The sequence below is a fragment of the Caretta caretta genome, chromosome 2, assembly GCF_965140235.1.
Source record: "Caretta caretta isolate rCarCar2 chromosome 2, rCarCar1.hap1, whole genome shotgun sequence".
NCBI classification, from domain to species: domain Eukaryota; kingdom Metazoa; phylum Chordata; order Testudines; family Cheloniidae; genus Caretta; species Caretta caretta.
The window spans coordinates 169,017,489-169,036,944 of NC_134207.1; the positions used below are offsets into that span (position 1 = coordinate 169,017,489).

General features: G+C 42.2%; 1 protein-coding gene across 5 annotated transcripts in view; it reads left to right on the forward strand.

Annotated features, from left to right (window-relative positions):
• TNS3 (tensin 3) overlaps window positions 1-19,456 on the forward strand; it is a 343,736-nt gene that overhangs the window by 58,290 nt on the left and 265,990 nt on the right. For 4 of the 5 annotated variants that reach the window (XM_048839218.2, XM_048839219.2, XM_048839220.2 and 1 more), the window contains exon 2: window positions 2,444-2,488. In XM_048839218.2, coding sequence (XP_048695175.2) covers window positions 2,444-2,488 — 45 coding nt within the window. Of the gene's footprint in view, window positions 1-2,443; window positions 2,565-19,456 lie in introns of those variants that run through there. The other variant, XM_048839222.2, reaches the window with a different exon arrangement.

The window sequence follows — 19,456 nt, forward strand, 5'->3', positions numbered from 1 at the left end:
GCTGGTTCAATATGGCTACCAGATTTGCACTTCACGTTATACATCTGTGGGTGGGATGAACTGATTTCTGTAGAGCATTGACTTTATTTCAGAAGAAAAAGAAGATAATGGTGGCTGCTCTGCCAGGGTGTGGTGCACATGGGCACAAGGAAACATCCATCCTCCAAGCCATTTTAAGAGAGAGACTCACTACAGATGTTTAACCCATGCTACCACAGTGTGGCTGTTTGTCACCCTCTAGTGGATGAACCTCTGATAGAGGTTTATGAGTCAGCTATTGCTTCTGAATATTGGACCTGGTTCCTTTACCCAAGTACTAGAGGTTCGTGCTTTTCAACCTGGAGATGCTGGGTCATTCCCCATAGATGGCTTGGCATCATTATAAAATGTTGGGAACCACTGATTTAATGAGTTACAAGGGATAATTATTATTTATTTAACTTGCATTAGTATGTTCTGTGGGACTTGGCAATTGCTGCTCTGTACTCACACGGTAGATGTTGACAGCTGAAGAAAGTCCAATGGGCTAAGAGAAGTCATACATACCTTGCTTAACTATTCTATAAAACAGTTACCGATTGATATGAAGCTGAAATACAACTGTATATTTTCAGCTTTTGTGGGTTTTTTAAAGGACACGTGTAGGCTTTATTGCATTCTTTACAGGTAAAAGGACTTGGGTCCCAACATTTCCCTTTCAGTGATGCTTGGGCTGCTGAAGATTCATATGAAGCAATTATTAAAAACAATAACAATAAAACTCTATTAGAGGGCTAGGTTATCAGCTGCTCCCTTTCAACTTGTGTCTGCAAAAATGCCTGTTTTCTCATACATGTTCCACAGATTTGTTAAGGTATTTAGGCATTGCTGGGTTCAACATAGCAGCATCCTAAGTGAGTTAGGATCCTAAGACTCATTTTCAAAAGTGGCATAGGCATTTAGGAGTCTAAATCCCATTGACTGTCAAAATATGGGCCATAACCACCTGTATCTACTAAAGTGGGGTTTGTGAGAACAAATTTACAACCGATGTAAATATATGATTCTTATAATGCAAAACCAAATACACATCCTCCTGAGATGACATATGTATGGCACTTACCTTCTCTTAGAAAAAGTAAATTGTTGGATTTAAACAGGTTGAGAGTGTAGAAAATTATAACATTAGGTTAGATGACAAGTAAACCTTGCATAGATTATATGGCAAGATGCTGACTGTAAAATTAGTTTTTAAAGGCATCCAGATATAGTATAAACTATGGCTACAATAAATAACATGAAATAGAAAGACAGGAGTAAATTATAGGGTAATGTTTACAAAAGGAATAGTCCTGCTAAGGGGAAATTGTCCGTGAAAAATGCGTAAGGTATCTTGCTCGCATAAGATCAGAATTACTGAAGAAGATAGGTTCCAAGAGTCAAAGCCTTGTTCACATAAATAGTTGCAGTGTACTCAGTGGGACATCTCACGTAAGAAAAATGAGCAGGATCTGACCCATTGCCATTTAAAAGACTCATAATTTCTGACCAAAGATATGGGACAGTTGAACACAGGCAAGAGCTGATAAAGAGCAGAGTAATAGCTAATACCTCTTAATACTCTGTAAGCCCTTATTTAGGAATGATTGTTTTATATTGACTATGAGCCATGGTATGTCATAACGACACTTTAGCTTAATCTTAAAACAAGCCAGCAATCGTTTGCACATGCAACGAGGATGAATGTGCATGCAGAGCTTCAGTGCCTATTTTTGTAAATTTGGCTGTAAAGGACATCTATCACATATGTTTGTTGAGTTGTAGCCATGTTGGTTCCAGGATATCAGAAAGACAAGGTGGGTGAGGTAATATCTTTTATTGGACCAACTTCTGTTGGTGAGAGAGACGAGCATTCGGTCTAACACAGAGGTCTTCTCCAATGTGTAAGGATGTAGATTATTACATATAGGGTGGGAACAATTAATGAGACTGTATTAAAAACAGTATGAGACTTCCAAAAAACCTCTTGTGCTTATTGCCTTGCTAATGAAGCAACCCATTTTTGATCAAATGTATGGGATCAAAATTTCTGTATAAACACACCAAAATAAATCTGCAAAGAAAGAATTTTCTAGGAAGTTACACTTTGGTAAAGGCGCCAAAGACACAAGTAAAAATAGAAACTGAAAACTGTAATTAATAATATCTGCCAGAAGCCTTTCTGATGCAGCAAGGATTTTTCCAGAGCACGTTAGCCGGTATTGTGAGAGACAGTTTGGGGAGACTGTGTGGGGCTTACTTAAGGTATACCTATATGGCTGTCAAGGGGTTAAATATTATTTCTTAAATGCCGTGTAGTAATGAATAGAAGGAAAGCTTTCCTAATTGTAGTGAAGTATTTTTGGAATTTGCCCAGTCAGTTGGTAATATTTCACTAATTAAAGGAACCCTTTGTTTAAACCAGGCTGACAAGAGTTCGTCTGGAGGATTGGCTGTTGGACAAGCTGAGGTATGTTCATTCTTCAGCAAATCAACCCATTTTATGAAATGACCTTTCTGAAGTAATGCTTTTAACTTGGAAGAAGGTAATCACATCTGTGAATTCCTTATGGTTTCTGTGCTGCTGTGGGTTGCAGGCTGTAAAATGTTTCACTCTATTTTACTGCCCCTGAGTCCTGTGTGTAATGAAAATGAACCAAATAAAAGAAATATAGGCACAAGTATCTTTATGACTGGAAGGTATGTGGAGTGATTGGATAGCAAAATGCATGGATTGTAAATGTTTGCAGAGGGAATGTTTGCAAGCTGGATGGGCAGGGCATGTATTGGTTTCCTACTGAGACCAAAATGACTATGCCCATCTGGAACACTCACGTCCTAGGGGGCCATGTACAATGTGGCTGTGGTATGGTGAACAAAGGTCACCCCATGCCAGACTAGCTCCATGCTTGGGAACTGTGGATCTTTTTTGAGGGAACTACATTCATTTGCAGAGATAGTTTGGGGCAATGTAAATAAAATTAAAAATTGTAAAAGCTTTATACTGCTGATTAATGGTAATGTACAGAATTAAAGGCTGCTATATATTAATGCTATTTTCTAAACTTTAGACATAAACATGCTTGAAGAAATACATGCAGTATCATATATACCATTGACACAGTGTGGTATATTTGCTGAATTCAGTTGTTTACTTTGTTCAGTGGGTTCCTGCTTGTGAAGAATCCCAGTTTGCAAGATCAAGGAAAGAATAAAACTGCTGACTGATTTCTCGTTTCTGTCCAAAATACTTTGTATACTTTTTTCCTGCCAATGCATACAGCTGACTCAGTGTTTCTCTTAACAACTTATTAGGTCATGACTTAGTAGCTTTCTCTTGTAACCGTTTTTCTTCGTTACAGAGATAGGGTCAAGAGTTGGGAAGGCAATTTTTTTTATTGCCAGTAATAGCATTTTAACACTTATATATCAGTTTCCATCTCCAAAACATTTAAAAAAATCAGTTAATTAATCCTCAGCAGCCTTATGAAATGGGGAAATACACTGGACACAATTCAAAAGTTCATTCTTGTTTTGAGGTATTACTAATTCCAGCAATATTTCTGACATTTAACAAGGAATGCTGCTGGAACCATGAACCCAACTCTGAAACTGAAATGAAATTTGGAGTGCAGCCATTCTAAGCACATCAATGTGCAATCTAAGCCAACTCTCATAATTTTATTGTGACTTTCACATTATGTCCTTCTTTCTTTTTTCTTTCTTTTTTGAAGTAAGTTTCTAGCCCTCAGGGTTGTGGAGGCAGTCATGACTCCTAACAATTCAAAACCCAGAACCCAAAATGTAGCATTCTTTAAAATCTCATGATTTTTAAGCCAATCTCCTTATTTTTGGGGGGCCTAATTTCATCATGGCATCTGAATGTAGAAGACTGAGGGGAGACATTTTTTCTCCAGAGATCTTAATAAATAGCAAAAGTTTCCTCTCCATTTACCTTGCTATTTGATATTTGTCAGGTCTCCAGGCTGGACTATATAAAACATTAGATCAGCAGTTCTCAAACTGTGGGTTGGGACGCCAAAGTGGGTTGCAAACCTGTTTTAATGGGGTCACAGGGCTGGCATTAGACTTGCTGGGGCCCTGGGCCAAAGCATGATCCCCATGGCCCAGCGCTGAAGCCAAAGCCCAAGCTCCACCACCTGGAGCAGCGGGACTCGGTGAACTCAGGCTTCGGTCCCCCTTCCTGGGGCTGTGTAGTAGTTTTTGTTGTTAGACGGGGGTCACGGTGCAATGAAGTTTGAGGACCCCTGCATTAGATCAACCCAGGCATTTAATCATTTAAGAAACTATTTGATTTGCAGCAACTTGGTTGTAAGTATTTTGGGCTTCCTTGGAATCAGAGGAGGCAATGTATGCTGGGTCTTTGGCTTGAGAGAACCTCGGAGCATGTTTAATTCCAACAGAGATGCTACTCAGTGCCCAAGATGAAGAGTTCCAGAGCTGAGACCTTCTATTTTCGTAATGTGACCCCATCAAAAGTAGTTGGTTTTGATGGGGGAGAACGAGCAACAGTCTATGGAGCATGTTGGTAGGTAGCATGAAAAAGTTGGGTTATAAAGAGTTTTTTGGGGTTGAAAAAAGATGGAATTGGGGACCCTGTGGGGGAAGTAGTAGTGTGTTGCACAGGGAGGAGGAGTTGGAAGTCTCAGGAATGGAAGGATGAAGTGAGGAGGAAACGGAAGGATCTGGTTGGGTTGGGAAGGAGGAAGGTGAGAGGAAGAAGGAGAAAGCAAAGAGACCTTGAACTTCCATAGTCCCTTTGATCCTAGAATTTCAGCACTTAACAAACATTAATTCATCCTCACAACAGTCCCTGTGAAGTAGCTGAGTATGATTATTCATTTGACAGAAGGGGAAACTGAGACACAGTTTGTTTCAGTTTTTTTCCTTTTTAATTATCTGAAAAAAAAGTTGCATTTCATGTGTTTGTGGCGTGATTTTTTCACACCAAATATGTGCTCAGTTGGTAAACAGATGTTTTTTTCCTAACCCTTCCGATTCTACCTGTGATCTGAAAGTAAGATTTCAGGATAAAACTCTCAGGGATTTTCTTTCTGACTTGTGCATCATCACCAGCAAGCTGGGTCCAGCTGAGGTGTATAAGTATAGTTAGAATGAAGTTAAGTTACACAACTCTGTAATCTGAGTTAAACATGCTGCATTTGAAAATGTGCAGCAAATTTGATCTGTTTCTTCAGTGCTGAGTTTAATGAAGTTAAATTCTGGATTTACACTGATGGGCGGAGTGTGAACTGCTGGCTGGGGGGAGGCTAGCTCCCAGTCCCGCATCTTCTGCCTGAGGCATGCCCCCCCAAACAGGGCTGGAGCCCACAGCCCCCCCACCGCGGCTGCTGGCCTCCGCCCCAGGCTAGCGCCCCCATCCCTGGAGCGCCAGGAGTGCGGGCGGCGCAGCCCCAACCCCCCAAGCCCAGGAGCGCCGGGAGTGCAGGTGGCACAGCCCTAGCCCCAGAGCGCCAGGAGTGTGGGCGCTGCGGCCACAGCCCCCTCAGCCACGGAGCATCGAGAGGGAAGACGGCGTGGCCGAAGGCTCCTCAGCCCCAGAGTGGCTGGGAGGGCGGGTGGCACAGCCCCAGCACTGGCAGGTCGGGCGGCATGGCCCCAAAACCCCCAGCCCCGGAGTGCCAGCAGTCAGAGGCGGCGCAGCCTGGAGACACAGAGCGGGAAGCAGGAGGGGGAGTCTGGGGGCAGAGCATGGGCGAGGCCCACTTCTGGCTGTTTGGGGAGGTACCGCCTTCCCCAGCCTATGATACCTGCTGCCCATGTTTACATTGATGAAACTCATGGGAGACTTTGGCTCTTAGTTAATAAGTGTGTTGATGATGGGCAGTCCAGAATAGAATCCAGCTCTCCTGTAGCTGTGTTGGCTTCACAGAGATAACAGAAGCTAATTAAGTATTTAAAATCATCTTTTTGTCACAAAGTGAGCAGGTGTGGTTGACAACAAGCAGGGAGCAGATTGGTTGAGTAAGGAGGTGCTATTTTCATGTAATCTCTTTTCTGAAAATAATCACAGTTTAACACACTTGCCCGGGTCACACAGAGCAAGGGATGTATTGACAGAGCAAGGGATGTATAATCATTTTATACATCGTATCTGATTTCTGTTTCCAGAAATGCATTAGACCCTTGGCTTAAGCATGAAGATCACATTCAACTCTCTTGCATTATCTTGGCTCATTCAAAAAGCTGGCAGGGAAGGACTCAAGTGTGTAGGCCTCAGGCTAGTAGAAGCTGTTGCTTTCGTGGATGAGTTGGAGCAGACAGCCCCAATTATCAGCATTCTCTGCTAGTCAGCCAGAGAACAGATTTGATGTCATCTGTGAAGACAGCTGTTTTTCTGCCTCCTCTGCTAGAGGAAAGGGGTAGGAAGGGAGTGGCTATTAATAAGGGAGGTGGAGTTCATTATGAGAGAAGAGGGAAGGCATTATCCCACCTCTCCAATATACTTAGTGACTTTTGTAAATGGATATTGTTAAGGGTGGCAAGGAGGCAACTGAGTGTGATTCAAAAAAACCTGTTTCAAACAATCCAAGGGTTTTGGCTATAAAAAGTTGATGATGAATAGAACTAAATACAATTTGATGGCTGTCCTGATGCAGACATGTTGTTTACTATAATTCAGCATGCTTCACCAATCAATTATCTAATCCCCTGGGAGTACAGAGAAAGCATTAGATCATATACCTCAGCTGAACATTATCTAATGCATTAAATTTAGTATGAGAGCCCTCTGCAGCTTAAAGGCAGAAGCTGAATTCTCACATGACCAGGGCTCAGCCTTGCTCATGCTTCACTATAGTCATGTTCCACTGAAACAGCTTGGGCTACGCTGCTCTGCCATGAGGATGCCACTGCCAGGGCCTGAACAGCTTGTGCTAATTCTGCCAGTGTTCAAATGGCAGGGATGCTAGACCTACTAATCTGAGAAAAGGAAGGAACACAGAGATCAGAATAAGAGGCTTCTTTTCCTGGTTGTTGCAGTGCATGGCAAGTCTGCTGCCACCAAGCTAATACTGATCCCCTGCGAACATTTTAAAAATTGATGCGAGTTGTAGCAATTTTGTTGGAAAAACAATATTTTGAACCATAAACACTTGGTTTTGTCATTTTGTGTGTTTATGGATTTCAGTAGAAATGTAACACCACCTGGTGCCCAGTTCCACAGTCCTTGCTTGTTCGAAATTCTCACTGAGGTCATTGGGAGTGTTTAGGATAGCATGGACTCTATATCATGGAATTCGGTCCCTGGTTAATAACAGCAGGAGAACACAACTGTGTATGTACGAATGCTCTCTGCTCCAATAAACCATGTCACCGTTTAATAAATGTTTTGTGGGGTATGTCCTCAGGGTGGAGGGATGGCTAATCTCATAATATGAGAGAAAAAGGAATAGGTGATGCATTAAAAAAAATTGTTGTTAGCAAAGCAGAATGTTGTTGATCAACATGCTCTCACAGGTTCATTTTAAAAGACCACACAGAAAAACCGGGAAAAAATACAAAGATAAATAGATTGCCACAAATCCTCCAGTGACCAATGAGAAGAATGTGATTGTCTTCTAGGATAGAATTGGTAACTCTGCACTGTAGATTCGGGAATGGCACTAAAGTTAACTTCTAAGGGAGACATGAATATATGATAATGGAATAGTTTTGTTTGACCTGATTTATCTATAATGATTGGGGCTTGAAGTGACATTTGCAAGGGAATAACAATGAAAACCCAGTTGCTAAATACACCATTTCTTGCTTGGGCATTATGAGATTAGAGATTTTTTGAGCCAAGATACAACTTCATTTTCTCAACGTAGCAAAAAATGCGCACACTATATTTTTATGGCCTGGTTTTTCCCAGTTAGTGTCGAAATAAACATTTAAATAGAGAATAAATCCTGAGTACCCCGTTCAGTGAGATTCAGTAAAGGAATAGACATTTATATCAATTAAAATAAAAATATAGTAATAAATTAATTAAGGTTGCTTCCATTAGTATATGTCATAAAATAGTAAATTTCAGAAACAAGGAAGTAAATAAATTTAAGAACATATACTTCCTATTAATATATTAAAGTTGTAAAATTCCAGTCACACAAATTTTTCAATATAGTTTCATATGCAAATTGCTATCACTAATAGCCTCGTAATCCATACAAAGAATTTGCATTTAACTACAGCTGCTTATGTAGTGAATTCCAAGTTTTTGGGGTGTAATATCTTTTTAAAGCATATTTCTTCCAGTCCCAGCCATACACAGGAGAATGGACTGGCAGAGAAAGCAGCATGGTGAACAAGTTCAGATGGTACATGTTGGGTCACAGACATTGGCATCCTGAACTTATCTCTAGAAAGGAAGGACTTGTCCCTCTGATATAGATTATCGTTCACTGCAGTGTATCCTAAATACGAAGGAGCAAATATTTAAAACGCATTTTTGTCCCCTTCAGATTATAATTCAGCCCCACCTCTGAGATTTCTGATAAAGTTGATATTTCATCTGAAGTCCTGTTTTCCACTATTTCTGTTGTTGATCACATGAAGGCATAGACGTGCCAGTGGCAGGTAGTATATCACTACTTCCATGGATTTTTAAAAGTTCTACTGTTGTTCTCAAGAGTGATGAGGAAAAACAGCCATCCATTGATTTGTATTGTCTTTGATGATCAGCTTTGAAAAGGGCTACAATATTTTGTGAACCAAATTTAGAATCTAGGATGCATTTTTCTCACCATTGCTTTATCAGGGATACTACTGAACAACTTATTTCTATGGCAAGGTTAGATTCACCATTTTCATTCAGCTGGTCACACACAAGTTAGAAAGTCTGTAATATGTTCAGATTTAGTTATTTTCCCTCTCTTCCTTTGCAGAAGAATTTGTAGGTTTCTTTCTGTTCATTGGGACTATCCCAGTGTAGGTCTTATTACACTTTCTGATTAATTGAGTTCTCTGCTCTGTTTGGCTGGTTGTAAATATGATCACACAGGCCCTGAAAATAAAGAAAATCAAGATTTTATTTTTATTTCCTTAAGAACAAAAGTGGTCTGTATTTTTTATTGTGTCTCCTACCCTTGTAATGAAGCTCTGTTTAATGGAATGGTTTTTATCTTTAAAAACTACAGGGCTTTTAGAATTCACTGAAGGACACAGATGAAGAAAAATATGGTCTTTGATCCTATAGGGTGGTGTTAGCTTCCTAGAACCGCCTTTAGGGAACGTTAACCCTGCAGACCCAGAGGATAAAAAGCTTTAACAAGCATGTAAAAAGCATTTTGAAATGGGCTAATTCTGTAAGGGAGATGTACTTAAAGTATTTTGATGGCTTGATTAGTTTTGAAATTGCCCAAAGTTTTGCAGGAGCTTTTCAGGTCATGCAGGAAGAAAAATAAAATCCTTTAACTACTGTTTGTGATTCAAAGAATGTGTGAACAGTTTTGGTGAGGTTGTTAGCTAGGCCCTGGTCTACACTAGAGTTAGGTTGACATAAAGTTTATGTTGACCTAATTCAGCAAGTGTCTACACTAAAATGTCACTCCTGCCAATGTAACTCACCCACTTACACCAGCTTAATAACTCTACCTAAATGAGAGGTGTAGAGTCAGCGTCTATGTAGTTCGGTCAGCACAGTGTCAGTGTAGACCAGTGGTTCCCAAACTTGTTCCGCCGCTTGTGGAGGGAAAGCCCCTGGTGGACCGGACCGGTTTGTTTACTTGCCGCGTCCACAGGTTCGGCCGATCGCAGCTCCCCCAGTGGCCGCGGTTTGCAGCTCCAGGCCAATGGGAGCTGCTGGAAGTGGCGCGGGCCAAGGGACTTGTTCTGCCGCTTCCAGCAGCTCCCATTGGCCTGGAGCAGTGAACCGTGGCCACTGGGAGCCACGATCGGCTGAACCTGCAGACGTGGCAAGTAAACAAACCGGCCCGACCCGCCAGGGGCTTTCCCCGCACAAGCGGCGGAACAAGTTTGGGAACCACTGGTGTAGACACTGTGTTGTTTACATCAACTGTTGTTGCCTTTCAGAAGCAATCCCACAATGGCCACATTGACGGTTAAATCTGTGCAAGTGCTCCTGGTGAGGACACACATGGCCCACACGAGGTGCATAATGTGGACATGCAAAAGCTATTTAATTACTGCAGCAGCTGTAAGTTGACGTAACTTGGGTTGACATAATTTTGTACTGCAGACATACCCTAGGAGAGTGGCATTTCCATGCAGTATACTTTTTTTGGCTACATATTTTGACTGGAGGGCTTGAGCCAGAGGCTGTAAGACTAATAATGGGAACTACATGTGAATGTTGAAAGGAGACTCTTTCATCCCTCTTATAATGACTTTGCTTCATAAAAGAGCATAGTACCTGATTCTGCTTGAATAAAGCCTGCGAGAGCTTTGCCATTGATCTCAGTGGAGCAGAATGTATGCTCACATGCTCAGGGTCTAAGTGATGGCCATATGTGGGATTGGAAAGGAATCTTCCCCTTGATCAGATTGGCAGAGACCTGGGGGATTATTCACCTTCCCCTGCAGTGTGTGCGTGCGGGTCACTTGCTGGGATTATCTGGGTATCTCTCACTAACTCACTCACATCAGAGCTCCAGGGTGGTAGGTGCTGGACATACACATAAAAAAAGAGGGTATGCAACAAAGAGTTGATAATGTAGCTAGACGAAGGTGGGGAGAAAGTATGATACATTGGCTTTTCTTCTATTACTAGTCAACATTCACTTTTTAAGAAAGAATACATTTCTGTTAGAGTTCCCTTCTCTTTTAAAAACTTGTTATGAAATGAATACCACATATTTTATGTCAGCAATGTTTTTGTGTACAAACGAGCAAAAGAAATAAAAGTCAGAGTTAGGCTGCAAATTTTATTCACACAGGTATACACACATAGGGAAGACACACGCCTGCCTCCCTACACAAAGGCACACAGTATCTTACATACATACAAGGCATGCATGCACATACTTGCCTACACAGAGACACTTTTTCATACACTTTTCCAGGGGCTGCCTAAATCACCCAGCCGGGAAGGGAGGAGCATGGGTTGGATGGGAAAAGATGGGGTGTGGTGTGGAGGAGAGAGGATGGGGAGGGAAAGGGGCCAAGGACAAGAGCAGGGAGGGGGTGAGAGAGGGCAGTGAAGGAGAGACGGGAGTAGGGGGATATGTGGGGGGATGCAGGGGGAGGCAGAAGGCTACAGCTGTATGTGGATGTGGGGGTACAGGGATATAACGGGAGCACAGCAGTGTATGGAGGTGAATGGGGTGCAGGGGTGAGGGATATGGGGGTGGTGGCTCTGGGAGGTGGAGAGGATGGGTGGGAGAGCACTGTAAGGGGTACAGGGCCAGGACGGATAGTTGCGGGGGGCAGAACGGGATGGGACAGGGGACGGATGCAGTCAGGGGGATGGGGGGACAGGGGTGGGACGGGGAGGGTTACAGTGAGGGGGATGGGTGTGCAGCCCCATTCCCAGCACTCGGACACGGAGATACACAGACCTCCAACGCCTGGGTGCCAGCAATGGGGCGACAGACCACAGTTCGCAGCAGGGCCACGTGCCACAGCTCGAGCCCAGCCACATGAGAGCGTGAGGAGAAGAGGGCCGGGCAGCAGCGGGAGAGGCACACGCCACATGACCCCTCAACAGCCACCTGCTGAGCACTTGCCAGTCGTGCTATTTCCTTCCCTGCCCAACCAATGGGAGCTGCACCTGCAGGGGGCGGGGGACAGAATGCGGACCACCCCCCCCCCCCCCCGCGGCAGCCCCTAAGGCCAGGAGCCAGACATGCCAGCTGCTTCCCGGGAGCCATGCAGCGCGGCAGCTAGCAGGGAGCCTGACAGCCCCGCTGCATGGTGCCGCAAACCGAACAGTCAGTGGCCCGGTCAGCAGTGCTGACCGGTGCCACCAGGATCCCTTTTCGACCGGACACCTGTCACCCTATGCGCAGGTCTTGCACTGGTTCTCTGTGGAGAGAAGAGCTTCATCCCATTCAAATGTGTTCTGGGCAGGGGCGCTGGAACAGGGGGACCAGGAGAATATGCACTCCCACTTTTTAGTGGCCATAAGGGGGAGTGATGGGAGGAGGGGGCAGAGAGGAGCGGTGGGGGGCACCTGATTTTGAAACTGCCCTAGACCTGACATAAGTTAAAGCAGCCTAGAGGCTGCTCTAATTTACAACAACTGACTGGAGTTCCTAGGAGGTTATAAGCCATCTGAGAATTGCTGTAAAGGAACAAACCTTGCACTTCATCCCTGCAATCTCACTTTGTCATGCTTCCTCTCTCTGCTAGTGCTCCCTATGCCTGGGGAGACTGGCACAGGAGTTGGCTCTGCTGGCTTTAGACTAGTTGAGAATTCCCTCCAGCTGTGTTAACTGTCCAGCTGTACTGAGTTATGCCCTCTTTGCACTGCTCAGGGGGGCACAAAAGGGCTGGGAATCTGGCCCAGAATATTTAGAATCCATTTATACTTCCCAGCATCTAGTGAACCATTGAGAAATTGCTGTGGCAAAACTGATGCCTTTACCAGAGTCCACCCTTATCGGGCATTCTCCTGTCTTAAGAGATGTCCTTGAAGTACTGAGTACAGTTCTGCTCCACCATTATTAGATCACCACTATTCTTAAGCAACTCTCCATTGTGGTCTCTAGAGTGGTCACTGAAGACAGGTTTTCACTGGATAGGAAAAGCACTGAGACGGTAGCATCTGATTCAAGGCAAATATTTCCATGATTTATGAACTTTCAATGTGTACTTTTCATTAGTCATAGAGCTGATGGGTGCACTTCATGTACAGAGCACAGGACCAGAGAGCAAATGCTGTTTACTAAGCTTTTATGCCTATGCGTTTTTGATATTTCTCCTCTATTTCATCCTTGGGGGGTAGGGGGAATGAGGTGAAAAGATGCACTCAGAGAAACAAGATAGCAATATTCAGAACCTCTCCCACAAACTTGTCCCAGAAAAATTAGTTTCATATGTAATAAACATAGTGTGCTACATCTGTCCCAAGGAGGAATGCTGGATTGAATATGACTCCAGGTGTGAAACAGCTTCGTAACTGGTGAGACTGCTAAAATGCTTAATCAGAGTTTTTTGGTTGGAGGCTCCCATTTCTCCATGATTAGTTTACTAATGTGCCTCCTCAGCCCCCTCAGCTGTTGACTTGGTCCATTGCTCTGGCACAGAGCTGCTGCAGTTCTCCTTGTATCAATTCATTTTCTCTTTTTCTCTCTGTTCTCCCTCTCCCCCTTCCTCCCCCCACACCCTCGCTTTTTCTTGTCTGGGTGTGCAGCTTAATATAAGAGGCATCCATTGGTGGCTTTGTGGTAGTGAACCCCCTGAGTCGCTGCACTGTGTCATGGGAGCGCAGAAGAGAAAGTAGGGCTGGAAGGTTTCTGCATAATCCTGACCCGCCCCTGCCATCCCCGTCCCCCCACATTAGCTGTTTCCGTGAGCAGCTTCATTAAGGACTATCAATGGTGGAGGGAGGAAATATGCATGAATCTAAATATAGCCAGAGAAGCACATGCTTTGCCTGTTTGGTGTTTTAATGCAGCTGTGAGAATACATCTACAGTGGTCCGAGGTGGATTAAGGATTCTAGATGCAGAAGGATTATAATAAAAGAATCAAAACTCTGATCATTTAAAGTGTAATCACGTGTGCATATGTGGATTTTGGCTTTCCAATGTCTGTCAATACGTTTCTTAGAAAATGAAATTAAAGATGAAACTCAGTCTGCTGTAGTCAGGCTCAATCTCATTTTTCTAATATTTCTAAAATTCTGGATGCATCATAGCATCTCACTAACTTTAAAAAAAAATAGTTCACTTCTTATATGTGCAGGATTTCAGCCTTTGAGATGACAAAGCTAGTTCATTAAACAAAGAAATGTAAGCTTGTGACAACGAGTTTTCATGACACACTTTGCCCTTTGACTCTTTTCAGGCACTTCTTGTGCATCTGACTCACATGGAACAAGTGCCAGTTTGATGACGATGAAATAGAGAGAAAGATTTTTCCAGTATCTGGAATAATGATGACTATCCTGGGCCTTTTTTAATACAAGCCCATGTATTTTCTAGAACATGAGGATTTGCAAAATAAAAATCTGAGGGGTTGATGAAACAAAAGCTGTGGCCTACAATATGAACAGCTAATAGTATTTTAAATTGTCAAAGGGAACAGTGAAACATACGCGAATATTCACTCTTGCTAGCTTGGGGAAGAATAAATTACATCCCTCTGAGTCAGCTGTTTCCTGGGGGAGCTTCATCTCAAGTACAGAAGATGGACCCTTGTGACTTGGCAAAGGGAGGGCAACTTGAATTTCCACAGGGGCACAAGAGGTTGCCCAGGAAATGCTTGAATCAGCATGAATCTGTCTGCCCTGCTCACTGCCTCTGCTCAGACAGTGCCACCCCACCCACCTACCCACATGTATGGCTACCAGCTTTCATGAGAAGAAGGATTTGAAACTGGGTCAGGGTCCAGGAAGCTAGGGAGAACTTGGATTACCATATGTGCTACATTTAAAACTCGCTGTGTCCAAGCTTTTTCTAGTTGGAGATCAAAGTTTTTCACTCTCTTGTAAAATAAGACATTATTTCAGATACTGGAAAACAGACAGGAGCAAAACTGTCAAGTCAAGTGTAAAAGTCTAATTTAAGCAAGTCAAAAAAAAATTTGAAGAGCGACTTGCAACAGACACAAAAACTAAGTGCATCAGCCCGCCAAACAATCAGTGGGGCAACTGAACAATCAGGATGCTAAAGGAGCACTCAAGGAAGATAAGGCATTGCAGAGACGCTAAATGAATGGTCAGCGTCACCCTGCACTGCAGATGTGAAGGAGATTCACAAAGAGGAGCCATTCTTTTTAGGTGACAAATCAGAGGAACTGTCCTGGATTGAGGTGTCAGTAGAGAAGGCTTTGAAACAAACTGATACATTAAACAGTAATAAGTCACCAGGACCAGATGGTATTCACCCAAGAGTTCTGAAAGAACTCAAAGATAAAATTGCAGAACTACTAACTGTGCTATGTAACCTATCCGATGAAATTAATAGGCAGCAAGTTTAAAACAAAGAAAAGGAAGTATTTCTTCACATAATGCACAGTCAATCTGTGGAACTCATTGTCAGGGGACGTTGTGAAGGCTAAAAGTATAACTGGGTTCAAAAAAAGAATTAAATAAGTTCATGGAGGACAGATTCATTATTGGCTGTTAGCCAAGATGGTCAGGGATGCAACCCCATGGTCTGGGTGTCCCTAAACCTCTAACTGCCAGATGCTGGGCCTGGATGACAGGGGATGAATCACTCGATAAATTGACCTCTTCTGTTCATTCCCTCTGAAGAATCTTGCATTGGCCATGATCAGAAGATAGGATACTTGGCTAGCTGGACAATTAGTCTGACTCAGTATGGCCAACTCCTAAACTGTTAAGTAAACTTATTTGTAAGTTTCCAAAACATTCCAGCTGTGCGCTTAGAATAGGTGCTACTCTAAATTTGGTGAGGGTACACATTAGTATTGATGCTCAACAAAGGGATTTAATCCCTAGTATAATTGCAAAGCTCAGTGTCAACCATAACTGTGAGGCACTTCAATTGGGAGGTTATGTATTTTCGTGAATAGGGTATTGGACTGAAAGTCAGGTGACCTGGGTTCTGTTCCTAGTTTTGCCACTGACCCACCACTGTCTTTTCGACTTAGATTGTAAGCTCTTTCTGGCAGGGACTTTTTGTTCTATGTTTTGTACAGCACCCAGCATAGTGGGGTCTTGGTCCTTGACTAGGGGTTCTAAATATCATTGAAATAATAATAATAAAGAGTGTGGGTCCTCTATTATTTTTAAAAAATAAGATGTTTTCTCATGTGGTTTAAACAATAGCTTCTCAAAGCAGCTTTTCACTGGACATACTTGCCTTTGCTTTTCCTTTTCTTTGCCTCCTTTGGCCTGTTGATGTCACCCAGTGGTATGGCTCCATCTTAAAATATCTTACAATTAGGGCTGTCAAGGGATTAAAAAAGTTAATCGCATTGGTAAACAATAATGGAATACCATTTGTTTAAATATTTTTGGATGTTTTCTACATTTTCAAATATATTGATTTCAATTACAACACAGAATACAAAGTGTATAGTACTCACTTTATATTTATTTTTATAAATAAATAAATATATTTACACTGTAAAAAAAATAGTATTTTTCAATTCACCTCATACAAGTACTGTAGTGTAATCTCTTTATCGTGAAAGTTGAAATTACAAATGTAGAATTATTTACAAAAAATAATTGTATTGAAAAATAAAACAATGTAAAACTTTAGAGCCTACAAGGCCACTCAGTCCTACTTCAGCCAATCACTCAAACAAACAAACTTGGTTACAATTTGCAGGAGATAATGCTGCCCGCTTCTTGTTTACAATGTCACCTGAAAGTGAGAACAGGCATTTGCATGACAGTATTGTAGCCAGCGTTGCAAAATTCTTACGTGCCAGGTGCATTAAAGATTCATATGTCCCTTCATCTTCAACCAGCATTCCACAGGACATGTGTCCGTGCTGATGATGGGTTCTGCTCGATAACGATCTGAAGCAGAGCTGACCAATGCATGTTCATTTTCATCATCTGAGTAGGATGCCACCAGCAGATGGTTGACTTTCTTTTTTGGTGGTTCGGGTTCTGTAGTTTCTGCATCGGAGTGTTGCATGTTCCAAACCTCGTCCCTCTCAGATTTTGGAAGGCATTTCAGATTTTTAAACTTTGAGTCAAGTGCTGGAGCTATTTTTAGAAATCTCACATTGGTATTTTCTTTGCATTTTGTCAAACATGCTGTGAAAGCGTTCTTAAAACAAACGTGTGCTGGGTCATCATCTGAGACTGCTATAACATGAAATTTATGGCAGAATGCAGGTAAAACAGAGTCAAAGACATACAGTTCTTCCCCAAGGAGTTCAGTCACGAATTTAATTAACACATTATTTTTTAACGAGCATCATCAGCATGGAAGCATATCCTCCGGAGTGGTGGCCGAAGCATGAAGGGGCATACGAATATTTAGCATATCTGGCATATAAATATGTTGCAACGCCAGCTACAAAAGTGCCATTTGAAAGCCTGTCCTCACTTTCAGGTGATATTGTAAATAAGAAGCAGGCAGCAACATCTCCTGTAAATGTAAACAAACTTGTTTGTCTTAGCGATTGGCTGAACAAGAAGTAAGACTGAGAGGACTTGTAGGCTCTAAAGTTTTACATTGTTTTGTTTTTCAGAGCAGTTATGGAACAAAAAAATCTACATTTGTAAGTTGCACTTTTGTGATAGAGATTGCACTACAATACTTGTATGAGGTGAATTGAAAAATACAATTGCTTTTGTTTATCATTTTTACACAGCAAACGTTTGTAATAAAAATAATATAAAGTGATCACTGTGCACTTTGTATTCTGTGTTGTAATATAAATCAATATATTTGAAAATGTAGAAAAACATCTGAAAATATTTAATAAGTTTCAGTGAGTGGCTTGCAAGCATAAAGGCTAAGCACACCTGCTGCTGTTTCAGTGGGATGGTGATTTCCCTTTGGCTCACCTGGCGGAGCAGCTCCAAATATAACACATGTCACAGCCTGAGTCACAGGCATCACAGTGGAGGATCCGCAGTATCCTGGCCACTGACTGGGAGCCAGTTGAGCTGGGTTCTGTTCCCAGCTCAGGCATTGACATGCAGTATGACTTTCAGCCAAGTCTTTTCCCCATCTGAGATCACCTAGCTGCCATTGTAAAGTGCTTTGTGGTTTATGGATATTAAGTGCAAGTTTTATTATCATCCATCTTTCCAAAGTTAATTTGTAATGGTAGGCAGTGATGATAAGTTATCAACCAGTTACATCACAATTCATATCTATTTCACTGTTGATATATATGTTGCATACCGGTAGCTATGGGACTAATCACTGACACTAAGAAAGGGACTACCTTGATTTAAGTACACATAAAATCCTCTGGATTTCCATGCTGACTGCTATGAGAGCAGGAGCAACTTCTGTCATATAGTGAGATTTACACAGCTTTATATATTTACTCATGTATGTATATACTTGGACATGCCTACCATCACGTTAAGTTAAAGAAAGTCTGTGAGATCAAATACTATATATATACCTTCAAATGTATGAGTCAGTAGCACATTTTCAAGCAGATTAGTCACATTAAAATTATCATAAAAGAACTGCATGCTTGTAGGGATTTTTGGTATGTTTGCTCGTTTTGGAAAATGCTTCCTAGTTTTTTCACTCTATTTTGTTGTGAAGGGGTATTTTTGAGTAAGAATCTTGGTGCAGTCACTCAATCCAGCCACTAAAAATGTCAGTCAAACCAGCTGCTGTTCTAAAAACAATTTTAGATTACAGAGAGATAATATTCTATTGCTTGGCCTCTGTACAGAGGGCAATGTTAAACAATTTTCTGATAATGAAACCTGACGCGAAGACGGTGTGCTGATTTAGAAAGCAAAATGTTGAAAACATTGTTTACGATTGGGGGAAACTATCTAAAGTTGTTCAAGGCAGGAATAAAAGCAACTCTTATGCTTTGGGTTTGGCGGTATAATTTCCTGTCACGGCTAACCCAACATTGGGAAATTCCAGTCGGAAAGAGCAAAAAGCACCTCGATGAGATTTTCTTCTTCCTTGATTGTTTTGCTGTGGCTGTAAGTCACTGGCTGCTATATGGAACTTCATGGCACAGAAGTTAAATAATAGATATGGGGGGGGGGGAATGGAAGGAAAGTGTCAAAAGCAAACATGAATAGTTCATATCAGGCGAGATGGTGGTGGTGGGAACATATTCTCTTGCATTTCCCTTGACTACTTTTTCCCCTCTTAGCTATTTGATTTATTTGGTTGCTATCCCACAGAAATAGGTATGTGACTGGGCTCTGCAAGGTTTTGTAACCAGGAGCCCAGCCTCATCATAAAGAACTCTTTCAGTCATCACTTAATTGCACTTTTCTTTTGGGCTTCCCATAAGAAGAGGTCAAAGTAGGGCATTTCCTTAGCCCATAAAAAAAAAATAACTTGAAAGGGGGTTTGTGCTTCTGGAGCCATAATTACCAAGATTTTCAGTCTCTCCCACCTGAAGGGTTGCTGCTGTAGCAGCAGTGTGTGTGTGTATACGTGCATGCGTGCAGCGTGGGAGCAGCAACTTGAGAAACCCATTGCTCTTAGCTCCCTTTTTTCCCAGTATTAAAAAAGAAAAGGAAAAATTCTTGCATTGATAGTGGATTTAGAACTACCTTGGACAGTACAGGAATGAGCAGGCAGAACCGCAGGAAATTGCAGCATTGGTCGGTAAGTTCTTTAAAGAAAAGATGGGGAGGGATTATA